The sequence below is a fragment of the Oryza sativa genome, chromosome 8, assembly GCF_034140825.1.
Source record: "Oryza sativa Japonica Group chromosome 8, ASM3414082v1".
NCBI lineage: Eukaryota > Viridiplantae > Streptophyta > Magnoliopsida > Poales > Poaceae > Oryza > Oryza sativa.
In genome coordinates this window covers 4,369,377-4,383,166 of record NC_089042.1, presented here as the reverse complement: position 1 = coordinate 4,383,166, position 13,790 = coordinate 4,369,377, and the positions used below count along the sequence as shown (strand labels likewise).

The following is a 13,790-nucleotide window of genomic DNA, read 5'->3' as shown; positions in this document are numbered from 1 at the left end:
TGAAATGTTTGATGGTATGGTTTAAAATTGAAGAAAAATAGTCCTTGAAATTTCTGTAGGAGTTCGGTTGTGATCCAAATCCAATCAGATATGTGTAGTTTGGCCCATGGCGGCTCACGCTCATCTGGGCTTGGCACATTGGGGAAAACATATATTTAAACATATACTTTTTGAAGTGTGAATCAAATAATCTATTTCAATAGTATGATAAATAAGCTAAAAAGAACATGTGGCTAACAACATTCGCACGGTAATTTTTCGTTTCAATTAGACGGAAGACTTCTAGTCACCTGTTGTTATTTTAGGGAAAATTTAATTTTTTTTCCACTATAAATTTTCTCAATTATCTAAATGTTCTTTCTAGATTTGCTATTTTTTTATTACTCTTAAGAGGTGGTTTCTGAACTATTTTCCTTTTTTCTCAAGTGGCATGCCAACATGGCAATATAGGGTGAAAATGGTGTGGGACCGATAATTGCAATTTTGATTCAAATTTTCGGACCCCCAGCAAGTCATTACATCGACATAAATTTTCGGGTTTTCTTAATTTCTTTTGTTCAATTTGATAATAATTTATTTAAATTCAGTCAAAATTTGTTAAAATTTTAAATAATTTCGGTTCAAAAGTGCTGAAAACCAAGAAGTTTGTAAATTTCGGTGCTACCGAAATTTTCACCAAAAACGAAACTGCAAACCATGTGTAGGACGCACTGGTCAGTGTCTCTCCCTCCGCTGGCCTTCTCTCTCACTGCCGCTGCCGTGGCTAGGCCCTCTTTGCTGCCATCGCCGTGAGGGTGAGCATGAGGGTGGGTGTCTACCACCCGACAGCTGCCCTGGTGTTCGACCGCCTCCTCGTTGGCGGCTTGCACGATGATAATGGCAGCATGAGTTACATCGTCGGTGTCCACCTTTCCCTCATTGTCGCGCTCTACACGGCCTGGAGGATGCTGTTGTACTGCCCTTTTTCACTACCGTCGCTCCGGCTCCACGCATGAACCAGCGGCGTGGCAGCTGCCAACGATGCTGTGTCTGCTGCTGCACCAGCAGCGTTGGGACGAAACGAGTCACCATCGTTAGTGAGACAACTATCCCATGTGTGCCGGCGGTGGGGAACTAGACATTCGGACCGTTGCCAGTATCGCATTCGTGCGGCCTCTTGGCACTGGCACGTAACTTGGCGTTGGTTATCAGGAATTCCTCAATCTAGACAACGTGGGCATGCGGGTCATAACGAACCCTAGCAACGCGGGTGACGTCGCCCATGCTGTTGTCGTTATCGAGCGAGCCGCCAGCAAGGAGGCAACGGAGGTGGTTGAACAACGAGACGGTGGGCGCCCACCCTCATGCTCACCCTAGTGGCGACGGCGACAGAGAAGGCCGGCGGAGGGAGAGACACTGACCAGTGAATCTCACACCGGTTTTTACCATACGTTACCACGTTGGCATGCTACGTGGGCAAAAATAATAAATAGTTAAGAAATCACGTCTTAAAAGCGGTAAAAAAAGTATAAATTAAGAAGGATATTTAGACAATTACCAAACTTAATAGTTACAAATAGTTAAATTTCCATGTTTTATGGGCTCTATGATTTGGATTACTCGTGCTTCTGGTTCCTATGGGTAAATCTTGTGTGTCTTTCGATCACAATTCTGACCTTATACGATTCCATCCAAGGTCTCCAAGTGAGCTGAAGATTCAATAACCGATACTTGAATTAAACATTACAACACAAAATTGGAGATCAAGCAAGGGCACAGCTTTGGCCCCAGGCAGCGCGCGTCGGCGCCGAGCCCCTCGGCCCTCGGCCGGGATGAACCTGACGCCAGCGACCGTGGCGGATGAGGAGCAGTCGACGGCGACGTCGCTGGACGGTGGTAGGAACACGAGTGCAGTAATAAGAAACGTACGGTTTCAACCGTAAAGTCTCTCTTGTTTAATTCTCAACATGTTTCAAATCTCTTATTTTCTTAAAGGAAGGAAAATGAGGACACGCTGGATGAGCGGCAGCGGTGAGCCACAGGGCATCCATCGCGGACAGCCTCATCGCCTCTGACAGCAACGCCCGCCGCCGCCTCCGTGTCCGGCAACCACCATTTTTCAGTAGGAAAATAAATTGGAAAAAAAAGGAGGGGAGGTAGTTGCGTTGCATAATCTTTTCAAATGGGCCGTGGTATATATCCCGCTCAATTTGGCATCGGGCTAGTTTTGTAAATGGGCCATGGCCTATGCGCCTAGATAGTCTGATCTACCTCTGTTTCTTTTTAAGATTTAACTAAATTTATTGAAAAACATAGCAATATTTTTAACACAAAATAAATGTACCATAGAATATGTTTAGTCGTAGATTTAATAAGCCTAATTTGATTATAGATGTTTATATATTTTGCTAGAAACTAAAAGTATTTTGATTTAGAACCAACCTAAGATGACTTATATAATATACTCTTTCGGTCCAAAAAGAAAATCATAGAACTAGATGTGATATATCCTGCTACAACGAATCTGAATATGTCACATCTAGTCCTACGTTTGGTTTTTTTTTGATGGAGAGAGTAGAACGGAAGGATAAATTAATTCATATGTAGTAAATGTGAAAAATATGTAAGTACTTCACTTAAAAGGAATATGCCAAACACGGTTGTGTAAATTGGTAGCACCACAGAACAAGTGAAGCTTGAAAGAGCACCTCATTTTTAGTACTGTATTTTTGTTTAGTGTCCAAGTGGCGAAAACTAGAGTAATTCGTAGTAAGAAACTTGGAAGTTGGTTTGGGGTGGGTGGAATCAATTCATCATGAACTTCACTGGATTAATATGTTTTCTAAAAAAAACATTCTTCTGTATTTTTTTAAGATGCTTTGTGTAAGCTATTTGTTAAGTTTATTTATTATAATATTTAATTTATATCTATAATCATGTAAATAATATACTGTACTAATTGGACGAATGATTTCTTTTTAAAAAAAACAGGGGCGTTATGTTCTCTTAAACCATGAGCATTTATTTATTTCCTATTGTAGTAACCTGTCTGTGCTTTAGTAGCAATCCAGCGATTCTAGAATGTAATAACTTCATAAAACTCGGTTTTGAAGCATCTATAATTCAAAACCTCAGGTATAATAGTTTGTTTTGAAGAATCTCATGTTTTATGATACAATGTTTCATAAGGTTTAAGCTTTAATGGGTTTTGTGTGACGTGCGCTCCAATTCCAAAACATACTTGCTCTGTCCCAAAAAAAAACTTAACTTAGGATGGGATGTAACCCTTTGTCCAGATTCGTTGTTCTAGACATCTCTTTCTAGATTGAGTTTTTTTTTAAGGACGGAGTGAGTAAGGTTTTATGAAATTTGCTTAATTATTTAAGACCAGATCCTATTAATATCCATGTGTGCTGTTATCAGGGACAATGCAAGAATTTCTATTATCCTTTCTTATATATCAACATGTACAGTACAATCCAAGATATCGGGGACAATATATTATTTTTCTCAAAATCTTAACAGTTGGTTGCCAACTTGACATGACGTCTTTTCGGCCATTTAATTCAAAAGCACTCCAAAATTTTTGACTACAAACAAGAAACACGTAGTACGATCGATGGTTTCCAATTGGAATTTTCATCTTCTTCGATCTCTACTATAATAAAAATTAAAAATATTTTTGTTGGTATTTTTTACGTCATTCGTGTATGAGTCGGTTTTTAAGTTCGTTTGCTTTTGAAAATACATATCCGTATTTGAGTCGGTTTTTAAGATAATTCACTTTTTTAATACAGAAGGAATCATAAAAAAATATGTTTAAAAAAACTCGCATGCTAACTTAAGGTGATTGGATTCCTAACTACAACCCATAATTTTCTAAAAATATATATTTTCAAGCGAACTCTCGCAGTGAATTTTATATTAACTAAACCATATAATAATAATAAGATTAAAATAAACTTCACCCGTACAACGCACGGGTATTTTTTCTAGTCAAATAATCATTCTAAGTAGCTCTCAAAATCCGACTTGAACTTGTCCATGTGCTCCGGCTTCATCGACACCGACGCCTGCACACCGCCGCCCTTGGCGGCGACGAGCACCACCTGCCCGCCATGGTTCATCGTCACCAACTCCGTCCGGCTCGGCGAGCCCCACCCGAAGTCCGCCGCCTCGTACGCCGGGAACCTCGTCGACCCCGACATGTTCACCAGCCGGCTCAGCGCGATCCGCCCCACCAGCGACATCCACTCCCAGCCGGCGAGCGGGTCCTCCGCCGCTCGCCGCACCTCCTCCTGCACGGCCCTGGCGGCGGCGACCAGCCCGCCGTCGCCGCCGCCGAGCAGGTCCCGCGCGGTGGCCGTGGCGAGGCAGCCGGAGATGCACGTGCCGAAGAAGCCCTCCCCCACCGGCGGGTCGAACGCGGCGCGGCGGCCGCGGCAGTCGATGAAGAAGAAGAGGTACACCTCGTCGCCGGCGGCGATGGCGCCCGCCGCGTGCTTGCTCCGGACGAACGACACCCACGCCAGCGCCGCGAGCGCCACGAAGCCGGACGGCGGCGTGAGGCCGCCGGCGCCGGCGACGACGATGCGCTGCTTCAGCCGGAGCATTTGCGCGGCGGCGACGGTGAACGTCCGGCGGGAGAGCTGCAGGCGGCCCTTGACGAGGAACTTGGGTACCGTTGCCTGCTCATCGGAAATGGCGCGAATAAGCCAAATTTATGAACTTATTTTGCATTTTTTTAAAAAAACACTATATTTATAAAAGTTATTTGAGTAAATTGTATAGAATTACTCGAACTTAAAAGGTATAAATTGCCCTACTAGTACAAAAGTTTAGAGAACTTTTATGTGATGAGTGACTTGTGTAACACGTGTGAACCAAGGCCAAAACATAACACCATAGCCAATTCGATTGAGTTAGTATAGTCATTAGGATGCCACGTCATTACCTCACTTTCCTAACTCATATCTCTCGTTTTCCGCACGTACGTTTTCAAACTATTAAATTGTGTATTTTTTACAAAAATTTTTATATGAAAGTTGTTTTGAAAAATCATATTAGTCCATTTTTCAAAAAAAAAAACTAATACTCCCTTCGTTCCAAAATATAAGCATTTTTTATCCTCACACTGTTTTCGAGATGCTACTTTGACCAATAATATTTATAAAAGTAAAATGTTTTAAATAAAAAAAGTTACATATTATGATTGTTTACTTACATGATTGATTTTTTTTGCTATTAATAATCAAAGTTAAAAATATTTGATTTGTCACTATGCTAAAAATGCTTTATCCCCAGCATAAAATGACTGTAAAACGTAAACAGCTATCCGATTATGCCCTAACTACGTGTGGTTCTACGAAGTTCTGCAATTTACAGTGTAAATATGTTGATGTTAGATTGTAACTCCAATTATTTTTTTTAAAAAAGTGACTATAAATTAGTAGGAAAAAATCCGAATTACCTTTTTGGACTATTGCGATCGTTCGATTTACCCATTCAACAAATACCAGATATTTTGTATCTCGAACTCTTTAAACTAGATGCTTAACCCCCCTAACTCAATCCGGAGTGATTTTGATATTACGTGACTGCAGTCTAGTAAGCTAGAAATTAAAGATAGAAAAAAAAATCAGCGAGCTCCATCTTCTTCTCCTCTCGTCTCCTTCCTTCCATCTCCCACTCTCTCCCTCCCTCCTCCCCACAACAGGAGGAGCAGTGAGGAGGCGAAGGAAGATGGCGATGGCCTCCCTGAGACGGCAGAGGAAGAAAGGTTTGATGTGTAGGCGATAGCGGTGGCGTCATCCCCAGAAAGGCAGCAACCCTGCCGCATCATGCATCATCTCACCCATCGATCTCAGTGAGAGGGAAGGGGGAATGGCTCGGAAGGTCGCATGGGTGTGTTCCTCTTCAGTTGAGAGGAGCTTGATTGGCTTGTGCTATGGCACATGGATGCAACGAGCTGCAGCCACACTAGTGGAGCTAGCAAGCTCGTGGAGGGTGGTGGCAGGGAGAGCTGGAGAGATCAACGGGGGGCGGGGGCGACGACGGCACGGGACTATGAGAGAGCGAGGAAGAAGAAGATATAAGAATATGACATGTGGGGCCACTATTATATTTTCTGAAAAAATATTTTCCCAAACTGTTGACTAGATGGACATGTGGCTAAACTGTTGTACGTGTGTCACGTAAGACTGATACTGCTTTATGGGAGGTTAAGGAGGTTAATTATCGGTCCGGTTTGAAAAGTTTAAGGTGTAAAATATCTAGTATTTGAAATGAGTATGATAAATCAGACGACCGCAATAGTTTAGAGGGAAAATTTGGACTTTTTTTAGTTGGTTTGGTACTATATTGTTTTGAGGCTATATGATTCTTTAGCTTATGTTGTAGGTCTGGTTCTTGTGAAATTTACACTGTATAAATATAATGAGTTTACATTTAACTCCAGCTGTAAATTCCAAATGGAATGGCTGTTAATTACTGTTTTGAAGTTATCGGGGGGTAAGTTACGGTAAAATTTTGTGTTTGTTTTCTTGATCTGCCGGGAAGCCATTCCCTCAAATCTGACAGGAGCCTCAAATTTGGATAGAACCACACAACTAGCAGTAGCAGGGCATGCACTGCAATGAAGACATTAAAAGTTGGACAGTGAAAGGCCGTACCTCATGGCCCACTAATCTGATCGATCGCACGGTTGAAAAAAATACTCCCTCCCTCCTATATTAGAAGAGATGTTAAGTTTTTACTCGCTCTGTTTAACCACTCGTCTTATTCAAAAAAAAAATTAGAATTGTTATTTCTTTTTTTACTTACTTTATTATTCAAAATATTTTAAGCACAACTTTTCATTTTTTATATTTGCACAAATTATTTGAATAAGACGAGTGGTCAAACAATGCAAACAAAAACTCAAAATCCCTTACATTATGGGACGGAGGGAGTAACATTTATTTCTTTTTAAAAATATTTGAACATATTCTTTTGAAATGTAATTTTTTTTTAAAAAAACAATGGAATTCAAAGAAATCCTGTGAATTTGCGTGCTTACCACTGGCAGGTTTGGGACGTACTTCCGGAGCACGTCCCTGGCGAGCTCCTCGCCGTCAGGGAGCGCGACGGCGGCGCGGTCGAACGCCGGCGCCGGCGCGGCGCTCCACGCGTCGTCGCCGCGGCAGCACGCCGCCCAGGCCTCGATGAACCTCCAGACCGAGCGGCCGTCCGCCACGGCGTGGTGCAGCGCCACGCCGACCGCCACGCCGCCGCCGCCGCCGCCGCCCAGCCTGGTCACCTGCGCGGCCATCGTCTCCGCCGGGAGCGCGTCGGCGTCGAGCACCGGCGCGAGCTGCTCCAGCAGCGCCACGTCGTGGTCGGCGTCCCGGGCGACGCGCGCCGCGTCGGCGCCGCCGCACTCCGCGACGACGAACCTGACGCCGCCGCCGGCCACGCCGCGCCCGGAGCAGTCGATCGCCGCCTCCCCCGTCTCCGGCAGGTGGACGATCCTACCGGCGAGGGGCAGTAGCCGCGCCACCGTCTCCGCCAGGGACGCGCGGAGGGCGGCGACGACGTCCTCGAACGGCGGTATGCGCCCCTCGCCGCCGTCGAACACGAGCACCCGCTGGATGAGCGGGAGCGGGATCCACTGCGCGTCGAGCGCGGTCAGCTTGAACAGCGTCGTTTGAGGAGGCGGCGCGGCGTCGCCGGAAGCTGGCGGCGGCGGAGGCGGCACGGCGACGCGGCCGTCCTCAATGACGGTGACCGATGGTGGTGGCGCCATGGCTGGCGGCGAGACGAAGGAAAGACGTCTCGCTCGGCTTCCTGCGATCGGCTCGGTTGGTGGAAGGAAAATAAAAATTGGTGCAGTTTTTGCGAAGAGCTTGGGGATTCCGTTGTTGTCACAATCTCAGTACTTGTATTTGTAGCGATTGATTGACTGTGGCGGCTATGGTAGGGTAAGGTATAAAACACACAAATTCTCTTAAATTTTTTAAAATTTTCAAATTGTGAGTATATATCTAGCTATATGAATTTGATTCATACAAATACCTAACAACAAAACAACTCAAACTAAACTTTATTTCACAATTCATTATTAAATACCTAACGAATTATATGTTTGGATGTTATATACCTAGAACCAAAATCTAACAAAAAAAAAGTTCAAACTTGTTTGAACTAACATAGTAAAGAAGTTAATGTTCATATCTAAGCATTTAAAAAAATTTCATACTCACTCAAATTGGGTATATACTCAATTTGAATCTTGGAGCCCATACTCCATGTAGCACCAGTTAATTTACATACATACATACATACATACATACATACATACATACATACATACATACATACATACATACATACATACATACATACATACATACATACATACATACATACATACATACATACATACATACATACATACATACATACATACATACATACATACATACATACATACATACATACATACATATATATATATATATATATATATATATATATATATATATATATATCTATATATATATATATATTAAATTTGTTTGGTGCTCCATGGTGCCCGGGCATCATTGTTGAAATTGAGTATATACCCAATTCAAATGAGTATGAAACTTTTTCAATTACTTAGGTATTAACATTAAGTACTTTACTAACTAGTTCAAAGCATGTTTATACTGAATTTGAACTTGTTTTTGTTAGATTTTGATTCTAGGTATATAGCATCCATACATATAATTAGTTAGGTATGTAATCATGGATTGTGAAATAAAGTTAAATTTTAGTTGTTTTGTTAATAGGTATAGGTCTCTCTCTCTCTCTCTCTCTCTATATATATATATATATATATATATATATATATATATATATATATATATATATATATATATATATATATATATATATATATATATATATATATATATATATATATATATGGGCAATGTGAAAGCTTTATAACTTGAAACGGAGGAAGTAATTCGTAAAAACTTGTTAAGTTAACGAGTTTGTTCGGCTCGACTCATTAACACAATAAGTTGGGAACGAATTGAAACTTAACTTGACCCGTTAAAATGTCCGAGTTAGCTCGTTAAACTCATTACATGTAGTGTGATTCGTGAGCCTGTGATCAAGTCTCATGATTAACATTTTAGTATATATTATGATTCACAAGATTATGCTATAATTACTCACAAATTAAGTTATAGCCTTTTATTTTAGAGAATGATATTTTTTTAACTCGGCCACATCGTATCGGATATATGTAGCCTTTTTAAATTAAAAACTTAGTCTCCTCAAACAATTTAATCTGAAATTAACTCGTATAAAGATTTGAACTCAGTATCTTGGAGTACTACTCAAGTCATTCCAACCGGACTCACAGACATATAGCTAGCCGTATCAACTTGAATTCGAATTCACAGTTTCACACCACCATGCATGTGGTTGGAAAAAGGGAATTTTCAAACGAAGACTCCATAAGTATCTAAATTATCTGACGTCATCTCTTACGGTGTCAATCCTTTGTGTTAATTTAACCGGTGATTTAGAGACATTGTAGCTAAGCTAGTGTCCAGCGTGTCGTCTCTAGAAGCAGCTCTGCCGCTGATGCACTGTATACCATGAGTTCACCTGAATATGTAGCCACAAATGCTCCTACTTTTCTCAGTCACATCTATTCCTGATTGCCTATAAATACGACCAAAATGTGCCATTGAACTCTTCTTCTATAGCGAAAACTACTAGTTTGTCTTTTATATTCGAAAAGTGTATACATTTCCAAGCTCTAGATGGTTTACATGCCACAGCTATTCGATCTCTAATCTCTATCACACTTGTGTCTTGTGGTCATACATATTCGGCCAAAATATATTCTTGAACTATTCTATAGGATTGACTACTGATTTTATGAAAAATGAGAACATTTAATTTTCAACATGCATGGTCTGGATCGAAAACATCATGCCACTACTACAAAAACACACATACAGTTCGGCACTATATGTACCGAAATAGCTAAAATTGACACCTATAGTGTTTTTCCCACCTTCACAGGCTGAAAATAAAAAAAACCGGTATCTTTAATTAGTTATAGGTGCCGGTTCAATAGAAAAACCTACACCTATACTATAGATGCCGGTTTTTTTTTAAAAAACGACACCTATGATATATTATAGGTGTCGGTTAAATAAAAACCGACACCTATAATATATTACAGATGCCGGTTTTCTAAAAAAACTGGCACCTATCAAACGAGCCGAGCCGATCGAGAGAGAAGCCGGGGGCGCGGTCGATAAAGTGGATAAAGTCGCGCGTACTTATCCACTCACCCGGTCTCCTCCACTGCTCCACTCACCATCCCTCTCTCCTCCTCCTCGTCCCCCATTCTCTTCTCTCTTCCCCCATTCTCTTTCTGCATCCAGCCAGGCGGCGGCCGGGGAGGGGGGAGGAGACGGGGTTAGTGTCTGGGCTAGCAGCCGGTCGCGGCGGACGGCGGCGGTGGCGGGGTGAACGCCGCCTTCCCATGGCGGCACGCGGGGGTACGGGCGGCTGGTCGACCTCTCCACGGGCGCGGTGGGGTGGCTGGCGGCCTCACCATGGCGGCGTGTGGCGGGGAGGCTGGCGACCTCCCACACGTCGCCGCCGGTGGCACCCTCCCTCCCGATGGCCTCAGAGCTTTCCAAATCTTCCAGATCCGGAGTCTCGTGTGCTTGAAATTCTTAATTATGTGCTTAATTTTGTTCTTTGATGTTCTTGGGTATCTTTCAATCTCGATCTCGGAGTCTCCTTGTTTGTTCTTGTTGGATGGGATGTTGATGAATGAAGATATTGATGAATTGTTCTTTGATGAGATATTGTGGGGATCAAATCGAGCCGAGTATCGGCTCAAATCGAGCCGATACATCGAGTCGGATTTTTTTTTGATTCGTTGGACCTTATAAGTGCCGGTTCTAGACACCAGCACCTACCATTTCTCTCATTGGTGCTGCTTTGGGGGTGTCGGTTAGGAAACCTGCACCTATGTGGGTTTCCCAACCGGCACATATGGGGTTTTCTGTACTAGTGTGCGTTGATTTTACTGAAAATGATTATGCCTCCCTTATTAATTTTTTTTAGAAATAATATTATTTTAATGAAAAATTATAAAAATAGAAGCTGATCAGCTAAAATCGTAAGTTTAATACCCTGTCAAATAACCGTAGTTCGACACTTGTCGAGCTGCGGTTATCCGATAGGGTTGTTGGTCCACTTTAAAAAAATGAAAATGCATGAACAGTGTCTCACACTACTCACATATATGTTGTACAGTGTCACACAGCGTTGTGCAGTGACTGTTGTCATTTTTTTTATCCCGTGTCGAACTTTGATTGTTCAATGAGGTGTTAAACTTAATTTTAATACGTTAACCCTTATATTTTCAATTCTCTATTGAAAAATATTATTTTTTAAAAAAACCTTATATTCCCCTGTTTCACATTATTTATTGTTTTAGCTTTGTACTAACTTAGATTCCTCCATTCGAATATCAATTTTCAGAAATTTTTATAGTTTAACATTCTAAGAATTATGTTTTTATTTCATCATAATAAATGTTTTCATAATACATAATTTTCATATTGTTAAACTATATTAGTTTTAGAAAAATAATGATCAAAGTTAATAGTATTTGACTTACGACAAAGTTAAAAAAAAACAAGTAATTTGAACAGAGGAAGTAGTTGAGTTTTTAAACCTGAGGTTTCATCATGCACCCGTCACCCAGCTGAAACTGACATCCCAAAAATCCATCAAAATTTCTGAAACCAACACAATCGCAATTAAATTGGAATTGCTGCTCACTGGTGCTCAGTCATACAATCCATCAATTAATCTGATTAATTGCCTGATTTGTCAAAAGAAACAGTAGGTAACCTTCTAATCTGTAATCACACATTGAGATATCTCTTGACTAGCTAGTTGGTTTTCTCTGGCAGTACGTAGTACAGTAGCTGCCAAATGTCATGTGAATTAAGTCATTAACGTCGCCAGCATGAAAGGCTTCCAAATGGACATATGCTTAATTTAGCTACTGTAGCTGGTAGCTTCCAAATGAGCAAAGCTGAAACCTGGACAGAAGAAAATTTGAAGCCCCAATTATCTATTCTAGTATATTATTAAAACAGCTTTGAAAGGAGACACCACGTTCGCTGTGGGGGCTAAAAATTCCCACATTAGTCGGAGAAAAAGAAAAGGATAGTCCAAGTAGAAATACAATTTAAAAATATTTGAAATTCGGAATTAAAAATAAGCAATATTGAAAGAACAGTCCATAGAAGAATCCAATATGATATTAATCAAAATTCAGAATAAAAATAAAATAAAATCAGAAATTAGAAAAGAAAAGAAGAGTCCATCTAGGAATACAATTTAAAAATAACTAAAATTCAGAAGTAAAAAAAAGGAATATTGAGAGAAGAGTCCATATAAGAACCCAAATACGAGATTAGTTAATATTCAGAATAAAAATAAAAATAAATTCTGAAATTAGAAAAAGAAACAAGATTTCAATTAGGAATACAATTTATAAATAACTAAAATTGGTGATAAAAATAAAGACTATTGAAAAAGAAGACCATATAAAACACACGATAAGATAAATTAAGTAACAAGCCTATAAAAGATAAGAGTGGTGGTGGTTGACTGCTAGTAAAACACCAAATAAAATCATTATGATGATTAAAAGGAGGGACGACAGGCAGGCCGTGAAGCAAACGGGTAATATGGTTGCTGGGACTTTTAGAAAGTAAAAGAAAAAAACTCCATTGATAATCATATTCGATTTTTAAAATCTCAATGATAATAAAAAGAGAAGCATCAGGAGGGTGTATAAGAGTATAGTTGTAGAGCCGCCGATGGTTGGCGGGGACTTCTTAAAAAATAAAAAAAATGAATTCCAACGATAGTTATGCTCGATTTTTAGAATCCCAATGACAATAATAAAGATTAGGCGGCGGATGGGTCGTAAAGAAGTATAGTGGCATCGTTTGACGCGACTTCTAAAAATTATAAAAAATAAAGCTCAACAAGAAAATAAATTCTAAAAACTACAAGGTCTAATTTTTAAAGGTTCGGAACTTCTAAAAAGTAAAAAAAATAATGATAATCATATTTGATTTTAAAATCTCAATGGCAATAAAGAAGGGAGACAACGGGCGAGCCATAAAGGAGTACAATTGCAAAGCCGCTGACGGTTTGGCGGGAGTTATAAAAAGTAAAAAATAAACTCGAACGATAATTATGTTTGATTTGTAAAATCCCAATGACAATAAAGAGAAAAAACAGTGGACGGGCCATAGAGGAGTATAATGGCAGCGTTTGATGGGACTTCCAGAAATTATAAAAACGAAACCCAACGAGATAATAAACTTAAAAAACTATAAAATCTAATTTTTAAAGGTTTCAGGAGAATGAATAGAAATAGTGGTAGACCGAGCAAGCAAATAAATAAGGATATGACAGAAGTAAGGGGTAGCAGCTGGTGTGACTTTAAAAACTACATAATTAGAAATATGGGGATAATACAGGGATAGCTATTTAATAAATTTTAAGTAAAATCATGCTGAATAATATATGATTTTGGTTAGATGCTAACCGCGCAATTGCGCGGGACGTCCAGCTAGTTGTTATTAACCAGCTAATACTACATCGATCAACCAGCAGTTATTAGTGTCCAATTATATATTGTCCTTAGTGTACTTGAGCTGTCTCAAGAAATTTGAAGCCTCGGGACAAAATGCAGATTTGATTTGACAGAAAAATCA

At 40.4% G+C, this 13,790-nt stretch overlaps 1 protein-coding gene across 1 annotated transcript; it reads right to left on the bottom strand.

Moving 5' to 3' along the window:
• Positions 1-3,854: 3,854 nt before the first annotated feature.
• Positions 3,855-7,933, bottom strand: LOC4344783 (anthocyanin 5-aromatic acyltransferase). The gene is made up of 2 exons (XM_015793312.3): positions 7,037-7,933; positions 3,855-4,667 (listed from the first exon to the last, which is right to left on the bottom strand). Exons 1-2 carry the CDS (start codon positions 7,760-7,762, stop codon positions 3,984-3,986), a joined length of 1,410 nt encoding a protein of 469 aa, XP_015648798.1. The 5' UTR covers positions 7,763-7,933; the 3' UTR covers positions 3,855-3,983.
• Positions 7,934-13,790: the final 5,857 nt, after the last annotated feature.